This window comes from Cataglyphis hispanica, chromosome 14 (genome assembly GCF_021464435.1).
Source record: "Cataglyphis hispanica isolate Lineage 1 chromosome 14, ULB_Chis1_1.0, whole genome shotgun sequence".
NCBI classification, from domain to species: domain Eukaryota; kingdom Metazoa; phylum Arthropoda; class Insecta; order Hymenoptera; family Formicidae; genus Cataglyphis; species Cataglyphis hispanica.
In genome coordinates, this window is record NC_065967.1 from 2,620,512 (window position 1) to 2,638,588 (window position 18,077).

Genomic DNA, 18,077 nt, shown 5'->3' on the forward strand with positions numbered 1-18,077 from the left:
ATCATACATTTTCCATCACAATACGTACCCGACAGAAATAAGAGAGAGAACGAAAGAAGAGCAACAAGAGTAACGGCGTGTCCCTTCGCCGAGGGCGAAAGGAGGTCGCGCAAGCGCCTCGGTCCAGCAGCCGCTCGCCGGCGAGGAGCTTTCAGGGTGAAAATGCACCATGGCATGGGTGGATCGGTGGGCGATCGTCACGGCGTTCAAAATCCGGCGATGCAGGCCAGGAATGGGGTTTGCGACAAAATTGAAAATTACATATCCGAGCTAGGCCGATGGTACGTGAGTAACCGCGGGGCATAAACGCTCGCAGAAGTTATCGTGTGTATTTTCCGCCCTCTTCCATTTCGTAGGAACAGTGGGATCGGGCGGGAGGGGGGCGAACGACCCGGGCATAAAAGCGGCGGGTGTTTAGCTACGTTTTGTCATGCAGTTCCTCGTGATTGATATAATGATGTGTAATTATGGTGTAAATGCAGTAATCATAGTTTTGATTGCAAATATCTTTGAGTGGCATGATAAATATGATAATGATTGATAACAAATCGATAAGTGACAATATAAACGCGGAAATTCAGATTATATTAGTGTTAGTGTAGTTTTATGTGTGTAAAATTCGTAAACCCTTTCTTTGTTAAAATGTGTATGTTTCAGTATTTTTTTTTTTTTTAATGGCGTTTTATTTAAATAATCTTCTTTATTTTTCGATTAATTTAGAAATTTTTGCCAATATCTTTTATTATCTAAATTAATTTGTTTATTTTTGTACGACTTGTGTGTTTTGCCGCTTTTGTTCGGCTCGAAAACGCGATTTGATCGTTTCTAGATGTTACTACTTAAAGTAATGCGCGATGAAATATTTAATAAAAATTGAATAATTTTTATTAGAAAAAATTAATTGCATACTTTTTCCGCATAAAATATTCTTCTGCTAGATTTTTTGTGTTAGAATATATAAATTTTTAAATATTTACTTTTATATTAAAATCTAATATAATTATTAATTTTTTTCCTCAAAGCCTATTTAAATTTGCAATTATAAAAATATAATTTATATATAATTTATGATACATATATACGCGCATACATTGCTTCGAGATAAGAAGTATAATATAAACAGTTTATTAATATAATATAAACAGGGCAGTATGGAGAGCAATAATAATGGGCCAATTTCTCTCGCTGGTGCTGTGCTTTATGACGCTTGTAAATCATCATATAAACACCGCTTCGTACAAGCTTTCGCTTCCAACAGGTAAATTATTTAATTATGTAAGAATTGATTTTTTGCATTTCAATTTTGTGTCAAAATTTGAACTCGTTCGAAAAATGATCTTTGCTTACTTTTATCTCCCTTATTAATCCGATTATTATCGTTTGCGAACTAGGGCAAAATCTTCCACATTACGTGATGATGTGCTTAGTTTATACGACGTGGATGTCCTGCCGAGGTGTAGGAAATGGCCTAATTTCCGTCATAAGAGCCCGTGGCTGGAGATACTTGCTGTTAGCACTGATCGACGTTGAGGCATGCACGCTTATTACGTCGTCACATCAATTTACCAGCCTCGCTAGCATACAGGTATGTGAATGCACAGATATCTTATCAGGAGCAATATAGATTCAAATATGATAATTACGTTTCTCTTATTTCTTATAGAAATTTTATAATAAATTATTGATTCGAATAATTTAATATTTTTTATAGATACTCCTTTTGATATTTAATTATCTACTATTCTTTTATTACATCTACAATTTTTATATTACGTTGAATAATTATGAAAATTTGTTAGTTTCGCGATTATTTTCACTCGCGTTTAAAAATGAGCTCCATTGACGTGACTTTCGTCGTTTAATACAACATTTCCTACTCGTGCATATAATTTCGTCCATCTGTATATGTAGTTTGCATTCGTGTTATCTGACGTAGTATTCGCGTCAGCTGCGAATGGCAGAACAGGTATTGTAACTGTGCGGCTGTATAATGAAAAGGAGGACGCTGGGTCTTCGACCTAACATTTAATGCGCTCGTTTTCTCTTTGTCCGAGCCATTCATTCTTAATAAAACGCGTTGCAAACATTATGAACTATTATTACGTGATTCACATATATTGGACATTTTTATATACACGATATACTATCATTTTACTAATATATGAAAATTACTAATATATGAAAATGATTAATATATAAATTACAATAAAAAAACAATAAAATATATTTTTAGCTTCTTGACTGTGTGGCAATACCGGTTGCCTTGGTACTCTCGTTTTTAGTATTGGGTGTCAGATATAGAATGGTACACATCGTTGGTGTGTCCGTTTGTTTGATGGGCGTCGGATGCCTGGTGTGGGCCGGTATAGATGACAATAACGATCCTACGGCTACTGGTAATTACTAATAATTATATAATGCAAATGAATATTATACGATAAAAAAGAGCAAATTATTATTACACACTTTGTCGTTATTGCTAACGCTTCGTTTTTTTTTTTTTACGCGTTGCAGCTTTCTATTTATACTCTGCTATTTTCTGTACTATAATTTTATTGTAAATTTAATAAAACTATTATTGTCATTATTATTATTTATTGTACCAGGAAAGAATCAACTCGTCGGCGATATGCTTTGTCTCGGTGGCGCGGTATTGTTTTCGGTGACGACGGTCCTGCAAGAGCTAGCCGTTAAGACAGTCGATATTATTGAATATCTGGGCATGATCGGTTTCTTCGGCACAATATTGAGCTGCATGCAAACGTGAGTATGTCAAAATTGAAATTGAGAGCTCCATAATAAGAATGACTCGAATAAGTATTATTTTTTCCCCTCATTTTAATATAGTGCGGTGCTCGAGAGATTTCAAATAGAAGCATTCCAATGGGACAACGCACCGGTAATAACGATCCTGATTCTCTATTGCATCACGCAATTCATGTTCTTCTCTTTAGTACCAGTAATATTATTTGAGTCTGGTGCTACCGCATTGCAGCTGGCACTACTCACTTCGGATTCCTTTAATATATTAGCTGGAATGCTTAATCATCACTACAAGGTAGGCCATCGATTTGCATTGCGAGTATCGTCAGTCAAAAAAATGAAAGTATAATGCAGATATCTAATACAGATAATCCACAATTATCTTTTTATACATATAAATATTGACATTTTTCTCATCGATTGTTCTAGTTTCATGCATTGTACTTTGTTTCGTATACACTCACGATGACCGGCATATACATATACGCAATAAAGAGAACACCGATATCATCGAATTCGCGAAGGCAGCATATCGAACCACCTATCCCAGATTACAGGTAAGATTTACGCGTGAAAAATATCGCATGAATTAATTATCGATATCTCCGCGAATATAAATAATCGAGCGTGCATTAAAGTGACGATAACACAGTTTTTAGATATTCTAAAAACATTTTGATAATTCAAAATAATTTAAAGACACATGTCCCATCCCGATGTCGGTGAGGTGGAGATGGCCACGAGCTCCGGAATGTCCGGGGTAAGCGGCACCCTTGATATCAGGGCATCCACCCTCGGTAGCGAGAGGGAGACAATGGATGCAACGAGCCTACCCCTAAGCGTTAGCTCGGACACGGCCTTCACCTCCTTTTATGGCAGTCAGGCGAACTTGAAGGTAGCATCAAGATCAATGCCACGCGTATCTTCCAATTCGTATTTCGATACGAAAAGCTCGTCCTGATGTCTGTCGGGGACGAACTTGACACGAGTTCAAGGTTCAGGTGATCTCACGGATATCCGAGGCAAATGGAATCCGCATAATTAAACGATTTTTTAAATATCTGTCCATTTTCGATAATATAATTTTATATTATGTTGTAAAACTTTACACGAGCAGTATAGTGAATAATAAAATTTGTAGTGAATAATAAAATTTTTTTGAGTGTATTAGATTTATTTTCCAAAAGTAGTTTTGTGTGGCATATATACAGAAACTGCATAATGTCATTGACATTAAAGCCATCAAAAAAATTGAATGATACATAAAATTAGAATGTGAATATATAATTTTTAAATATCATTATTTATGTAATGGGGAAGGAAATATGATAAATTATAGTATGCAACGATAAATACATCGTCTGCAAGCCACAAAATAATTTTTTAACTCGCGCGGTAATTTATTTGCCTCTGATATATAGTGTGATTTCTTTATTTGAATTTGGAGAGATGTAAATGAAATCTGTGACGGTTTCAGGCTGCGAACGGGAAGAGCGATTCTGCCTGTAATTAATAAGCGGAAGAAAACGACTGCCTAGAATAGAATAGCGCGCGATTTCTTCATTCAAAATGCAACATTTCTCAAAACGGGGCCCTTACAAAAAATGTTTATATATTGATGACATGATTAAGAACGCTAGCACATAGTGCAAAAACTCTTTTTTGATAGCCGCATAAAATTATTAATATATACTATTAATTGTATTTAATAGACAAGACAATAGTTAGAATCGTCTTGAAGTGGCATTAATTCAATACTTTTTTCATATATGATATTAGTTTATTATTTGATATAAATATTATTTAATAAAAAATGTATATATTAATATATAATATTAGATTAATTGTGTATTTTTTGTTAATTTAATTAAAATATCGAATCAAATTTAAAAACGGCCATAGAATCAAAATGTATTGAATTAGATATTAATATTTTCCTTCCAATCAAAAATATTCTCAGCATTATTTATAGTGGATGTGAGCTAGTTCTGTAAAAACGAAACGTGCCAAATATCAAAATCTATTAGCACTCAGATTATAGATTTAGAAAAATGTGAATGCAAATGTGTACTCGTTTTATCTACATTGTATACTCATTTTCACTTGAATTTTTTATATTAACACGAATTACCTTCGTGGATATTTGTTATGACTATTACACACAATCGATATATTGTAGTGTATACATAGAGATATTCATAAGTTACAATATGATAACACGGGTTAATCGAGAAAAAAAATTTTAGATACTCTAATGCGATGAACTTGTGGTATTTAATACAACATAATTAATACGGTCAGTATAAGACGACTTTCTAACTCTATCCAACACTGTTATATTCTTCTATCACAACAGTACGATTTGCAGCTATAATGAATATTATCACCAATCACAAATAACAAACACTATACTTATTTAAATTCCTCTATCTCGCTCATAAAATCAAAATATTATAATGACTAAATCTTCTGATGCAAAAAATAATTGTCTCGTCAATAATATACTTTTTTTGTTGAGATCAATAATCGTAATAAAATCCCGAGGGATTTACACAGGGTGAGAAGAAAATCTAAACTCGACACAATTCTAATCTGATTGTTACACGTTACTCATATATATTATCACAATTATTCAATTAATCTCATAATAAGTAGCTAATATACGAGTTAAGAATATCAGAAAATAAGGTGCTAATTTAAAACAAAAATTTCCTATATTATATATAGTTGATTGTCCACTTTAACTATATAAAATGTGTTCATAATATTTTATTCACAGATTTTATGATATATGAAAAATTAATTAATGATATATATTAATTATATATACTTATATACCATACTCTCTTATTCGCAAAAAATCTCGTTTCGATCACTATTATCATTATATGTATGCGTGACAACAATAATCTCGTTTTAATATTATTCATATACAAATCATGTAAAATGAAAACAATTGGTAGACATATGGCCATTAATATATATGCGTGTTCTGCATATTGTTTAATTATTAGTTTATTATTACTAATTGTATATATATTTCATTTATTATTGCAATATTATTTATTATTTATTTCAAAAAGATTATGCATTTGTATATTTAAAAAATGATTTGTATATATTTTTTAGAAATACCTGTCGATTAAGATCTTTAAAGTATAATTAACGTAGTATTTTTTAAAATTAATCTTTTTAAGATTAAAATGAAATCAAGATTATTAATAGAGTTCACTATAACTATTGTTGTTTCTATAGACGAAAATTATAAACTAGCATTTTCATTATATTTATAACTTTAGACTCTAATAGATTACAAATAATTCTCAAAGAATTCAAAACAATATCCATTATACTCGTTGTTACGTTATTTCAAGCAGAAATCATCTATAATTTTCTCTAATAATAAAATATTGTTTTATATTATTAATATGACGATTGATTTATACATTAAAGATATTGATTATATAGATATTTTATATATAATATCTATAATATATTTTATATTAAATATACAGATTAATTTATTTTATGTTAATAAAAAGTATTTACATAATATAAAAATTATATGTATGAAGAATTCTTTATTTTTATGAGCTTTAAAATGCATTGTGAATTATAAGCATTATTATTTGTAAACATTGAGACTGACAATGAGTTGTAGCAATAGTAAACTTTTATCTCATCCCTTCTTAAATTATAATCTTGCTCATAATGTAGACGAAAAAAAAATAAAATAAAATAAAATTAAAGTTTTTGAAATGTAATTGAAATTTCAATTTATCTAATTCCTCTAAACTTTATCTTTGTTAGAGTTTAAATTTTCATATCTTTTAAATTTAAATCTATAGAGATTTAAAAATTTTAGAAATTCTTATAACACAATTTACGATTTTAAAAAATTTAACTTATTATTTTTTGACCATGATATTTTGTATACGACCAATTGTATACATACCTTTTGTTTATATTTTCACGTTTGTTAGATTAAATCAGATTATTATGTTTTTCGACTTTCTGTTTTTCTTATTCTTTCCATAATGAAAACAGTCATGATACACAATTATCTAGATAGGATGTGCGTGACTGAGTATGTTCATAGATAATGTAGTATGTATAAGACCGCTGAACCAATCACGATTCGTTATATTATATCATGTCCAAAGAAGCTTAAAGGTGATTGGTCATCGCGCAGATCAGTCATGTGTGCGCACATGATTATATATATAGGTATACTGAGGCTTGGTATCAGTAATCAGTACAGTGTACAGTAGTGCATTTTGCAACAATTCTAAACGTAGTGAGCCAGTATGGTATTGCAATGGCGGGATCTATAGAGATACCACTTCGCGATACAGATGAGGTAAATACTCCTTATCTATTGATAATATTGTTGATTTATAAATAATTTATATTGTAATGAGATCCTGGTAATAATAAAAATATATGCGAATTACGTAAAATATGAATTTTCTTCAATAATCGGCAATATCGCTCCAAGCTTAACCTCAACGAAAAATATGTTTTTCATTGAAGAAAATGATCAGCGAACTTTGTATACACATGATTTTGTATACATAGGATTATAATCTTGTTTTAAAATGTTACTTCAACAATTCGGTATTAATCATTCTTATGGAATCTTTAGAAAAAATATAACAATTTATTTTACTTATTCTCTTGTTATTCATCTAAAAAAGATTATGTATTTCTATATTTAAAAAAATGACTTGTGTGTTCTATAATTTTACTTTTATTTTATCTTATTTGGATGTTCTTACTTTACATATGCGTTTATATAAATATTAATCTTCTCTACTTATGATAATTGTATTTTGTGTATCGGTATATAATTGTAAATTTATAATGCTCACAAGTTTAGTGTTTAGTTTAATTATTTTATTTATTATTAATAGAAATATTAATTGGAAAATGATACAAGTTCAAATTAGTATAATATATATGTAACATATGTAATCTGTTAAAGATTTTAATTATTTTTGTTACTTAAAATAGGTTATAGAACTTTACTTAGATCAGTTACCAGATGGAGATGAAGTTTTGGGGATTGTGCGGCAAGAACATGCCCAGCTTAATATCTGGGTCAATTTGGCTGTATGTGAAATATAATTTTAATAATTGAAATAAAGTATGCATAATTATATCTATGTAACAAGTTTATTTTTCTTTTCAGCTTGAGTATTATAAGCAACAGAAGATTGATGATTTTATTAAGATACTTGAATCTTCTCGTATCGATGCAAATATTGACTATCGTGACTATGAAAAAGATCAGATGCGAGCACTTGATATGTTGGCTGCCTATTATGTCCAGGAAGCCAATAAAGAAAAGAATAAAGACAAAAAGAGAGATCTCTTTACAAAAGCCACATTATTATATACAACAGCTGACAAGATCATCATGTATGATCAGGTATATATTACTTTTATTTGAATAGAATTGAAAATATTCATATAAGTTTTTATATTTGTTATTTATTATTATTATTATTGTTACAGAATCATTTGCTCGGTCGAGCTTATTTTTGTCTGCTTGAAGGGGATAAAATGGAGCAGGCTGATGCACAATTTAATTTTGTGTTAAATCAATCACCCAATAATATACCTTCTTTACTTGGCAAAGCCTGCATTGCTTTTAACAAAAAAGATTATAGAGGTGCTCTTGCGTTTTACAAAAAAGCTCTCAGGACTAATCCACACTGTCCAGCTGCTGTTAGATTGGGAATGGGGCATTGTTTTATGAAATTGAATAATCAAGAAAAAGCGCGACTCGCATTCGAAAGGGCTTTGCAATTGGATGGGCAATGCGTTGGTGCACTTGTCGGGCTTTCAGTTTTGAAATTAAATCAACAACAGCCCGACAGCATAAGAACTGGCGTGCAAATGTTATCAAAGGCTTACACGATCGATTCGACAAATCCGATGGTATTAAATCACTTGGCAAACCATTTCTTTTTCAAGAAAGATTACAATAAAGTTCAGCACTTAGCGCTCCATGCGTTTCATAATACCGAAAACGAAGCTATGCGAGCAGAAAGTTGTTATCAATTAGCCAGAGCATTCCATGTTCAGGTAAATCACAAAATATTAAATATAAAAGTGATTAAAGGTATTTTCATTATTACATTGTTGTTGTGCAATAACAAGTAAAAATATTTCAGGGTGATTACGATCAAGCGTTTCAATATTATTATCAAGCAACACAATTCGCTCCGCCTGTATTTGTATTACCGCATTTTGGTTTAGGGCAGATGTACGTTTATCGTGGTGATGCTGAAAATGTAAGAACAATATTATACGCTAACTAAAATTCTAATTGTATAAAAATAAAATAATTATTTATTTTACTACAAGGCTGCTCAATGTTTCGAGAAAGTTTTGAAAGCACAACCGGGAAATTATGAAACCATGAAGATTCTTGGCTCTCTTTATGCTAACTCGAGTTCTCAATCAAAACGCGACATTGCAAAAAATCATTTGCGAAAGGTAACAGAGCAATTTCCTGATGATGTTGAAGCTTGGATCGAGTTAGCACAAATATTGGAGCAAAGTGATTTAAATGCAGCCCTAAATGCTTATGGAACTGCGACCAGAATTTTGAAGGAAAAAGTTCAAGCGGATATCCCACCAGAGATTTTGAATAATGTAGGAGCATTACATTATAGGTACATATATATCTACATATATTGCATTTGTTTTATATAATATATACTTTTTATTTATTTTAAGTATATAATATAAATTTTTTATTTTTTAGACTTGGTAACTTGGAAGAAGCTAGAAAAAATTTGGAAGAATCTTTGGCACGATCGAAAGCAGATGCTCTGCACGATTCGGTATATTATAATTCGATAGCAGTGACTACCACATATAATTTGGCACGTCTTAACGAGGCGTTATGCATATTTGATCGAGCAGAGAAACTATACAAAGACATTTTGAAGGAGCATCCGAATTATGTTGACTGTTATTTGAGACTCGGTTGCATGGCCAGAGACAAGGGACAAATATATGAAGCATCCGATTGGTTCAAGGATGCCTTGAGAATTAATAATGAACATCCAGACGCATGGTCGTTATTGGGCAATCTGCATTTGGCCAAGATGGAATGGGGTCCTGGTCAAAAAAAATTCGAGAGAATTCTGAAAAATCCGACAACAAGCACGGATGCTTATTCTTTGATAGCTCTGGGCAATATCTGGCTGCAAACATTACATCAGAGTGGAAAGGACAAAGAAAGGGAGAAGCGACATCAGGATCGTGCATTAGCCATGTACAAGCAGGTAAAAAGTGTTAATTATTAATCAAAATAGGTGAAAAATGTCATCTACACAATTAAAATGTTTATGATTGTCACAATTCTTTAGGTTTTGAGAAATGACCCGAAGAATATTTGGGCTGCGAACGGCATTGGCGCAGTACTTGCGCATAAGGGCTGTGTAAATGAAGCTAGAGATATATTTGCTCAAGTGCGCGAAGCAACGGCAGAATTTTGTGATGTTTGGCTGAACATTGCACATATTTATGTGGAGCAGAAGCAATTTGTCAGCGCTATTCAAATGGTAAATAATAGTTGATACAACAATTATATATTTGATTAATTTTAAATACATATAATTAATTTAACATTTTATATATTGCAGTACGAAAATTGCTTGCGTAAATTCTATAAATATCATCATGTTGAAGTCTTGCAATATCTTGGAAGAGCTTATTTCAAAGCCGGCAAATTAAAAGAAGCGAAATTGACATTATTAAAGGTAACTACATTATTAAAGATTATATATAAACTCTTTTTTCTATTATTCTCTTCTCCACTTCCATATTATGAATTTATTAAAATATTTCTAGGCACGTCGAGTGGCTCCGCAGGATACTGTTTTATTATATAACATTGCTCTTGTACTCCAACGATTAGCCACGCAAATTCTTAAAGATGAAAAATCGACATTGACTACTGTACTTCAAGCAGTTCATGAACTGGGTCTTTCACACAAATATTTCCAATATTTATCGACGCATGGCGACAGGATGGAGCAGTTAGCTGAGGGTGAAGCCAGGAGATGTCAAGATCTACTATCGCAAGCGCAATATCACGTCGCTAGAGCTAGAAGACTGGACGAGGAAGAGAAAATGTTGAGACGAAAGCAAGAAGAAGAAAGGTGCGTCGCGTTTTTTTAAAAAGATGTCCTTTTTTTAGTTTTTATTAATTTCTCTTGAATTCACAGGCAAGCTTTCAAAATGCGTCAAACGGAAGAACAACGTAAATTGGAAGAGATGCGTCGTCAAAAAGAAGAAGAGATGTTACAAAAGCGACAAGAATATGTGGAGAAAACTAAAAACGCTCTGGTATTTGGAGAAATGCCGTCGGAGAAACCTGGAAGAAAGGGCAAAAGAGTACGAACTGATCAGTACATCAGTGACAGCGGAGGCTCTGACAGAGACGAAGGCAGGGAAGAAGCGCCGAAAGAAAGAAGACGTAAGAGGAAACCGAGCAGTGAACTTAAAGAAAGGAGGAGCAGAGGTAAAGGCAAACGTAGAAAGGAAGCCGGAAGTGGCAATAGCGGTAAAAAATCCACTTATATTTTATTTTCTTTTTATTTTTCTTTACACATCCTGAGGAATTTTTTACTTTAATTATTGAGTTTAATACTTTAACGTCTATTTTATAGGATCGGAAAGCGATCAACCCAAACGTAAGCGTGGCAAGAAGATTATCGGGACTAGGAAAGAAAAATCTACACGTAGGAGTACGGTTGAGAATCTTAAGGGTAAAATTAAATCGAAGGAAACTATTTCAACGAGCGAATCAGACAGTGATACTGGTGGACTTAAGATCGCCAGCGGGTAAATATATTCATCACAATTTATCTTTAATTTTATAACTTTCCACCACACATTTTGTATCTCTAAATTATTTTAGGAATATGGCATTAAATAATTAGAATTGTTTTAACATATAAAAATTTGGAATAATTTTTATTGTTAACAGTGGCGAAAGTGGCAACGAGAATCAACCACATGGCAGCAGACGAATTGCATCCGATTCGGAAAATTCTCGCGCTTCCCGATCACGATCTCGTTCAAGATCAAAATCTGGAAGTCGCTCGAGAAGTAGTTCGCGTTCACGTTCCGCTTCTCGTTCGCGATCACGGTCACGTTCTCGATCCCGATCCGCTTCTGGATCGAAATCCAGATCCAGAAGCGTTTCGAGATCAAGAAGTCGCTCGGCATCCGGGTCAAGATCAGGCTCGGCCAAAAGCAGGTCAAGATCAAGATCGGGCTCGCGTAAAACTGGCTCACGATCAAGGTCTAATAGTAGTTCGCGAAGAAGCAGATCGAAGGCAAGATCAAGGTCCAGTTCGAGAAAAAGCGATTCCAGGTCGAGATCGCCAAATGGTTCAAGGAAAGGCACGTCGCGCTCAAGGTCCAGATCCAAAAGTGGTTCTCGCTCGGGTTCGGAGGAACGACAATCGAGGAGCAAGAGTCGATCGCGGTCTAAATCGAAATCTGTCTCGAGATCCAAATCAAGATCGAGAAGTGGTAGCAAATCGCGATCGCGTTCCAGATCAAAGAGCGGATCTCGAAGTCGGAGTCCGAGCGGATCGGCGCGGTAAGTATTCATTTTACATAACATTATTAACAAATCTATATATTACGTTTTTAATATTCTTTAGATATAATGCATTATGTCTCTCCGTAGTTCTGCGTCCCCGGTATCTAGGAAATCGGTATCAGGTAGCGGTGGTAGCGATAGCGAATGAATTGGTCCTTTGCAGCCGTATCTAGCATGGTGAAAAAAAGAAAAAGAATATATGCGTACATATATATATACACATTTTATATATAAAGAGATTACTTTATTAAAGTTCTTTCATTACAAAGTTTCACGAAATATGATTAGCAATTCCTAGTAGATTTTTCTTGTGATTTTCAAGAAATGTTCTGACGCAAACTGATTGAAAACTGATTTCATTTCTTTGTTTTTTTTTCTATTATAAAATCAACAATTATTTTATTTTTTTTTGTACGCACATTTTTATTCTTTTTCTGAATCTAATATATTATTTTTGGCTATTGTCTGCCATTTTGTCAATTGATAAAATATATATAATATTGAAGATATACTTTCAAATACTTCCAAGTTAATTGGGGTTATTGCGCAATTTATTAAATATATTATAGGCACATTATTATATGCCGACTTTTATTCGGCTTCCTTTTTATGTATTATAAACAAATGATTGAATCCATTCATTTTTACCCCATTTTTCGTAATAAAGATAAAAAGTAATGTAGTAATTTTTTTGTGTGTATAGTATTTTATATCGTTGCGATGGAAAAATATAAGAGAAATATAAAACAAAAAGTTATATACGAAATGAAAGGTTTTATGATAAATTGTTTTATATTATATTAGCAATATTAAAAAACAATAAAATCGCACTTTAGATTATTTTTTTTTCTTAAATGAATAAAAATTTTATTTCTTTCAACCCGTCCGCTTTTTCTTCTACTTCAAGATATAACTGAAGATACTAGAACGAATTGTTAAATGTACAGTCAATATTCGTTTGGTCAGACAGTTGGCGCTCACATTCAGATATACACGTAGGTATGATTAAACCGCTGTTGGGTATACGATATAGTAGTATACATCGATCTTACAAGCGATGTGAAATAAATTATTAATATCCATTCACGAGGTGAGTGACATGATCGTATTACTTGCGATGGCATTATACATAAAAGTTGCTGGTGATAACCGCTTTCCCCTCGCACTCGGCTTTAATTTTCTGACTTTTATCTATATGTCGTTTGTGTGCTTTATTTCATCTCACATCTGTATCACTCTCTTTTTATTTACTCAAAAGTCCAATTTAATGAGTGACGTAACTGGCTATGAGGTATTATTTCCTGAGAGAGGAATTTTATATACAATTACATTCAATTATTCAAGAAAGTCCGAGTGAAATCTCTAAGTTATATAATAAATTAATTATATAAATAAAAAAATAAGATGAATGAATAAACGATAATAAATCATACATCTGTAGAAAATCAACGACGATTTGATAAATTTCTTCAATATGTTAATGACTTTTATGTGAAAGGGACGTTCATGTAAAAGCAGAGTCGCGTCTGTGCAACAGTTCCACGTGGGAAAGCACAGCAGCCACGCGGTAATTTTGTTATGAATGTTACATGAATATAATCTTTGTAGAAAATGGATTAACTGGTTTCGGCGCCCGCATCAGCATTCGCACGTAATTATAGTTTAATTGTAATCGCATTTCCGGTTCAGCATTCTCTAGTCCGTTTCTATTGTCCACGCGTTTAATCGCTTTATCGTATTTTAATTAATGAACGTATTCGACGAAATTGCAGCATCGTTCCTATTCTCGAGACGTTCGTCCGTTGCCCCTCGATTTTCTCTCATAAACGATTCATCCTATCTATATCGTGTTATCCCTGTTATCACCCGTCTTTACCTTTAACATGCACTCGATCGAACTTTATCATAGAAGGCAGCCTAGTTCCACATCGTGTCTATAAAGTCTGTTAACTTCCTGTCAGGTGCAGGTGATACACGTCTTCTCGTATATATAAGTATATTCTCGGCAATATACCTGTCACTCTTAAGACGTAAATAAGATAATATTATTATTACATATTTTTTATTATTATCTAGTAACAAATTAATAAAATTTTTGGTCGAAAACATAATGCAACTGTCCATATATTTGACAAATATGTATATATATTATAAAAATAATTAAAAAAAAAAATGATATATATATCGAATATATACTATAAAAAAACTAACAATAAAAGGCTCATTATTCCTATGAATTTTTTTGTTACAAAACTATATAAGAATGGAATTTTATTCAGATATTTCCATATTTTTCGAGCTTTATTCAATCAGACTAGTTGCTTCCTTCTTATTTCTAGACAAAGCTTTTTGCAGTAACCGTGTTTTCATTTAATCCTAATAATATATAAACTCGATAAATCTAATACCACATGTGGAAAGCAAGATTCTGTCTCATACATATGTAATAACGTCATCAGCTATAATGTCCTGAAAATCGAATGCTCTAAATTTCTCACGAGTAATTTTCAGTCTGTTTAATTGATAAGCGTTAGCAAAGTACGAATTAGAATCAGCAAATTCGATTGTCTGCTATTTAAATAATATTTATTAATATTATATTATTATTATTTGTGTAATTGTTTTTTTAGATATTGCGTAAGAAAAATCTAAATTTTCGTATATTATTGAGAGATTTGGCATTTATATAAAGCAATTCTATTTCCACAGCGATCTATAAATCATGACGAAATACAGAATAGAATTCTGTTATAGATTTATGACAAAACATAAAATTATATATATATATATATATAGTATCAAACAAATGTTTTTTCCACGAATTTTTCTTATATCTCGATTACATGAGATTCCATAAGAAATCCCATAAAGATCCCATGATAATAATTAGTAGAAATGAGCAGATTTGATCTTCCGAGATACCGTGCGCCGGAATCTCCGTTCCTTATCGTTACGACCGCTTAAACTCGCAAGCACAATCTTCGTTGAAGTATACATATACTCTACATCTAGAGGGAAATCTTCAATTTGATATACAAGAAGATCCAGGTCGGCGAAGAGGATGGAGATATTAAGGAAAGAGGGTGCGAGTCCCAACTCTATACTACGCCGAGCATACCGAGAGCTCCAAATATTTACCATTTCGATCCACCGGCGCGCACCGTGGATTTATTTTCTCGTTTCTGTCTGCGTCCGCTCTCTCTGTCAACTATTTGCCAATCCGGCTGAATTGGTCCGGACTTACTTCAGCGCATTTGTTGTTTCAGTTTTTTCTGCTTTTTTTTTTTCGACCTTTTCCGGGCCTTCTAATTAAGTTAATTCGACGCTGCTGCGAAACAAGATACTTCTTTGCCAAAAGTTGTTGGTTAAAGATTACAACTTTTGATTTAATTTGTGGATTTAATTAGTATATCGTTAAATTAGAGATAAATTATTAAAATAAGAAGTCACGAGAAAATTTAAAAAAAAAAAAAATTACGATAGAAACAAGTATGCATAATCTTATTTTTGCTGCTTTGGCATATTTGATATTTTCTTCCAATATATATTTTTTTTTTTTTTCTTGTGATATGGAAAGTAAGTAGGTTATTCTAAAGGAGGCTATAGAGACTACATTTTCAGCTTTAACTACCTTTGTTTCCTACAGTGATTACACATACGGAATTTCACGAAACCAATCATTGAAATAAGAGAACTGCCTAACTTTACCCCTCGATACAGGCTAGAGTTTAATTAGTTCTACAACTTACTACTACGGAATTATACATAGCCATAGATACGTCAAAGTCAATGCATTATTATTTGTGCAGCATGCGTTTAGTCTGCAGAATTATTTCTGAATTTATTGTAAATTCTTCAATTCTGTTTTGTTTTCTTTTAAAAATGTTTCTTCTTTTTTGCATTTACTGTTATATTATTATAGTAAAACCAAAGAAAATTCAATACTCGAGAAATGAAATTCTTCTTACAAAAAAACGATTGTTTCTCATAATTCATTTAAATTATCTTGCCTTATCGAGTGTGAGAAAATATACGAACAATCATGTTTGAAGAAATATAGACTTTGGATTGAATTTTTGCTTGTCCAGGAATTTAATTTTCGCAAATACGAGATTGTGTGTACGTAAAAGAGGAACAAATAAAACCATTTTAATAAAGGCTGATGATTGCTCATTAATGACTTGGGATTGCGAGTCGCCTTTTGGGACAGCAAAAATCGCGGACGTTATTGCAAACGTTATTGCGAGTGCTTTTGCACTCGAGACTCGAGCATTTTCGTTTGAATCGCTTCAACGAGATTAATTCGACGTTATCCATCGTTTATACTACTTATCATGACGAACGCTCATTACATCGAGAGTTATGAATTGTTATCGTCATTACGGTTTGGTTATCAAATTATTGCTTTTTACCGATTAAGAAAATATCACTTAAATCTAGAGCTTTTTGAAATATTCAGAGCAATGATTATTGTAGTTAATTGAGATATTATTGAATGAAATTAATTTGATAATTTGTTGTAACTTAGCAGTAATAAAGATAATGTATTTTTTATATTTCTAATAAATTAATTAATTGTGGATACTTGCGTAAGAAGCACAAAATCATTCCTAATCGAAACTAATCATCGATTTTGTTATTTTCATTTCGCCGAGAGAAAGAGAAAGAACTTTTTGCGTCAGGATTTTTTATCCTGATATATTCGACACGATAAAACCACATTTGTGTAACAGTAAAAATGCAACTAAACGGCAATGGCGTATTGCTCTTCAAAATACATAATCGGGAATATAAAATTGCATACTACGATGCCGATATCGCATAAAATTGATGGCGAATAAAATATCGCTTGTAAGAAAAAAGTTCAAGACTTTACGATAAAATTTATACGGCTAATATATAATAATTTTGTTTAGTAATTCCATCGTAATATTAATTAGAGGCTAATATTTAATTATTGTCATCAAATCATAATTCTTTTCAATTGCAAATAACTTTAACATCAAATAATTTTATATTTTAATTTTGCTAAATAATTTTGGACATATTATCTCAATGCAAATTTCAATTAATGAAATGTTTGCTGTATTACGCTGTGATTGTTCATTTACATAAAGACGCAGTACCTTCAAGCTTTTAAGGTACAGACCGACGCTCTTGACTTTGAAGAGATGTTCTCGAAAATCTCCCAGCGGTCATATTTCGCTGACGTTCGCGGAATAAAAGAGAAAGTTGATCCAAGGGTTCGAGGATGACCATCGTTATGTCTTCGCCAGATAAGGTCTAAAGTTACCACAACACTCAAGCCTCCCTTTGCTCTTTTCTTTTCGGGAAGAGAGGGAGCGAAGAGGAAGTAGAGGTTTCGCAGCGGCTTTTTTTTCTCTTTTCATTCCGTTCGTCGAAACTGTCGGGCTTTCATCATGACCCAATTCGACGATGTGCGCCTTATCTTTTCGTAACGGCCGGTGACAATGGCCAGTCAATCCAGAATGTTATCCCGCAAAAAAAAATATGCGATGTAGGAAACAAGCAAGGAGCTCCTTTATCGCGACAAAATTCCGATTAATAAATTAAATTGAAATCGCGTAATGCGAATCACTACGCTTGATATTGCGATCGCATAAAGAGATAGAATCCAAATTGAATGAATTCGAAAATATTTAGTTTTGTCATATCAAAG

The 18,077-nt window shown here is 32.4% G+C and overlaps 2 protein-coding genes across 3 annotated transcripts; both read left to right on the plus strand.

The window, feature by feature from the left end:
- Positions 1 to 125: 125 nt before the first annotated feature.
- Positions 126 to 6,134, plus strand: LOC126854544 (solute carrier family 35 member F2-like). Its single transcript, XM_050601407.1, has 9 exons — positions 126 to 281; positions 1,146 to 1,258; positions 1,392 to 1,585; positions 2,234 to 2,396; positions 2,607 to 2,763; positions 2,848 to 3,058; positions 3,193 to 3,320; positions 3,463 to 3,658; positions 4,241 to 6,134. The coding sequence occupies exons 1-9, from the start codon at positions 163 to 165 to the stop codon at positions 4,274 to 4,276; spliced, it is 1,317 nt and encodes a 438-aa protein (XP_050457364.1). The 5' UTR covers positions 126 to 162; the 3' UTR covers positions 4,277 to 6,134.
- Positions 6,135 to 7,031: 897 nt separating this feature from the next.
- On the plus strand, positions 7,032 to 13,218 carry LOC126854536 (RNA polymerase-associated protein CTR9 homolog). Of its 2 annotated transcripts, none has more exons than XM_050601395.1 (14): positions 7,032 to 7,123; positions 7,777 to 7,875; positions 7,955 to 8,194; positions 8,281 to 8,853; positions 8,943 to 9,062; positions 9,136 to 9,446; positions 9,539 to 10,064; positions 10,149 to 10,343; positions 10,425 to 10,541; positions 10,633 to 10,943; positions 11,010 to 11,347; positions 11,454 to 11,628; positions 11,774 to 12,394; positions 12,485 to 13,218. In XM_050601395.1, the coding sequence occupies exons 1-14, from the start codon at positions 7,082 to 7,084 to the stop codon at positions 12,543 to 12,545; spliced, it is 3,729 nt and encodes a 1,242-aa protein (XP_050457352.1). In that variant the 5' UTR covers positions 7,032 to 7,081; the 3' UTR covers positions 12,546 to 13,218. The 2 variants fall into 2 exon arrangements, with proteins under 2 accessions (XP_050457352.1, XP_050457354.1); XM_050601397.1 differs by having other exon boundaries at positions 11,010 to 11,305.
- The last annotated feature ends 4,859 nt before the right edge of the window (positions 13,219 to 18,077 follow it).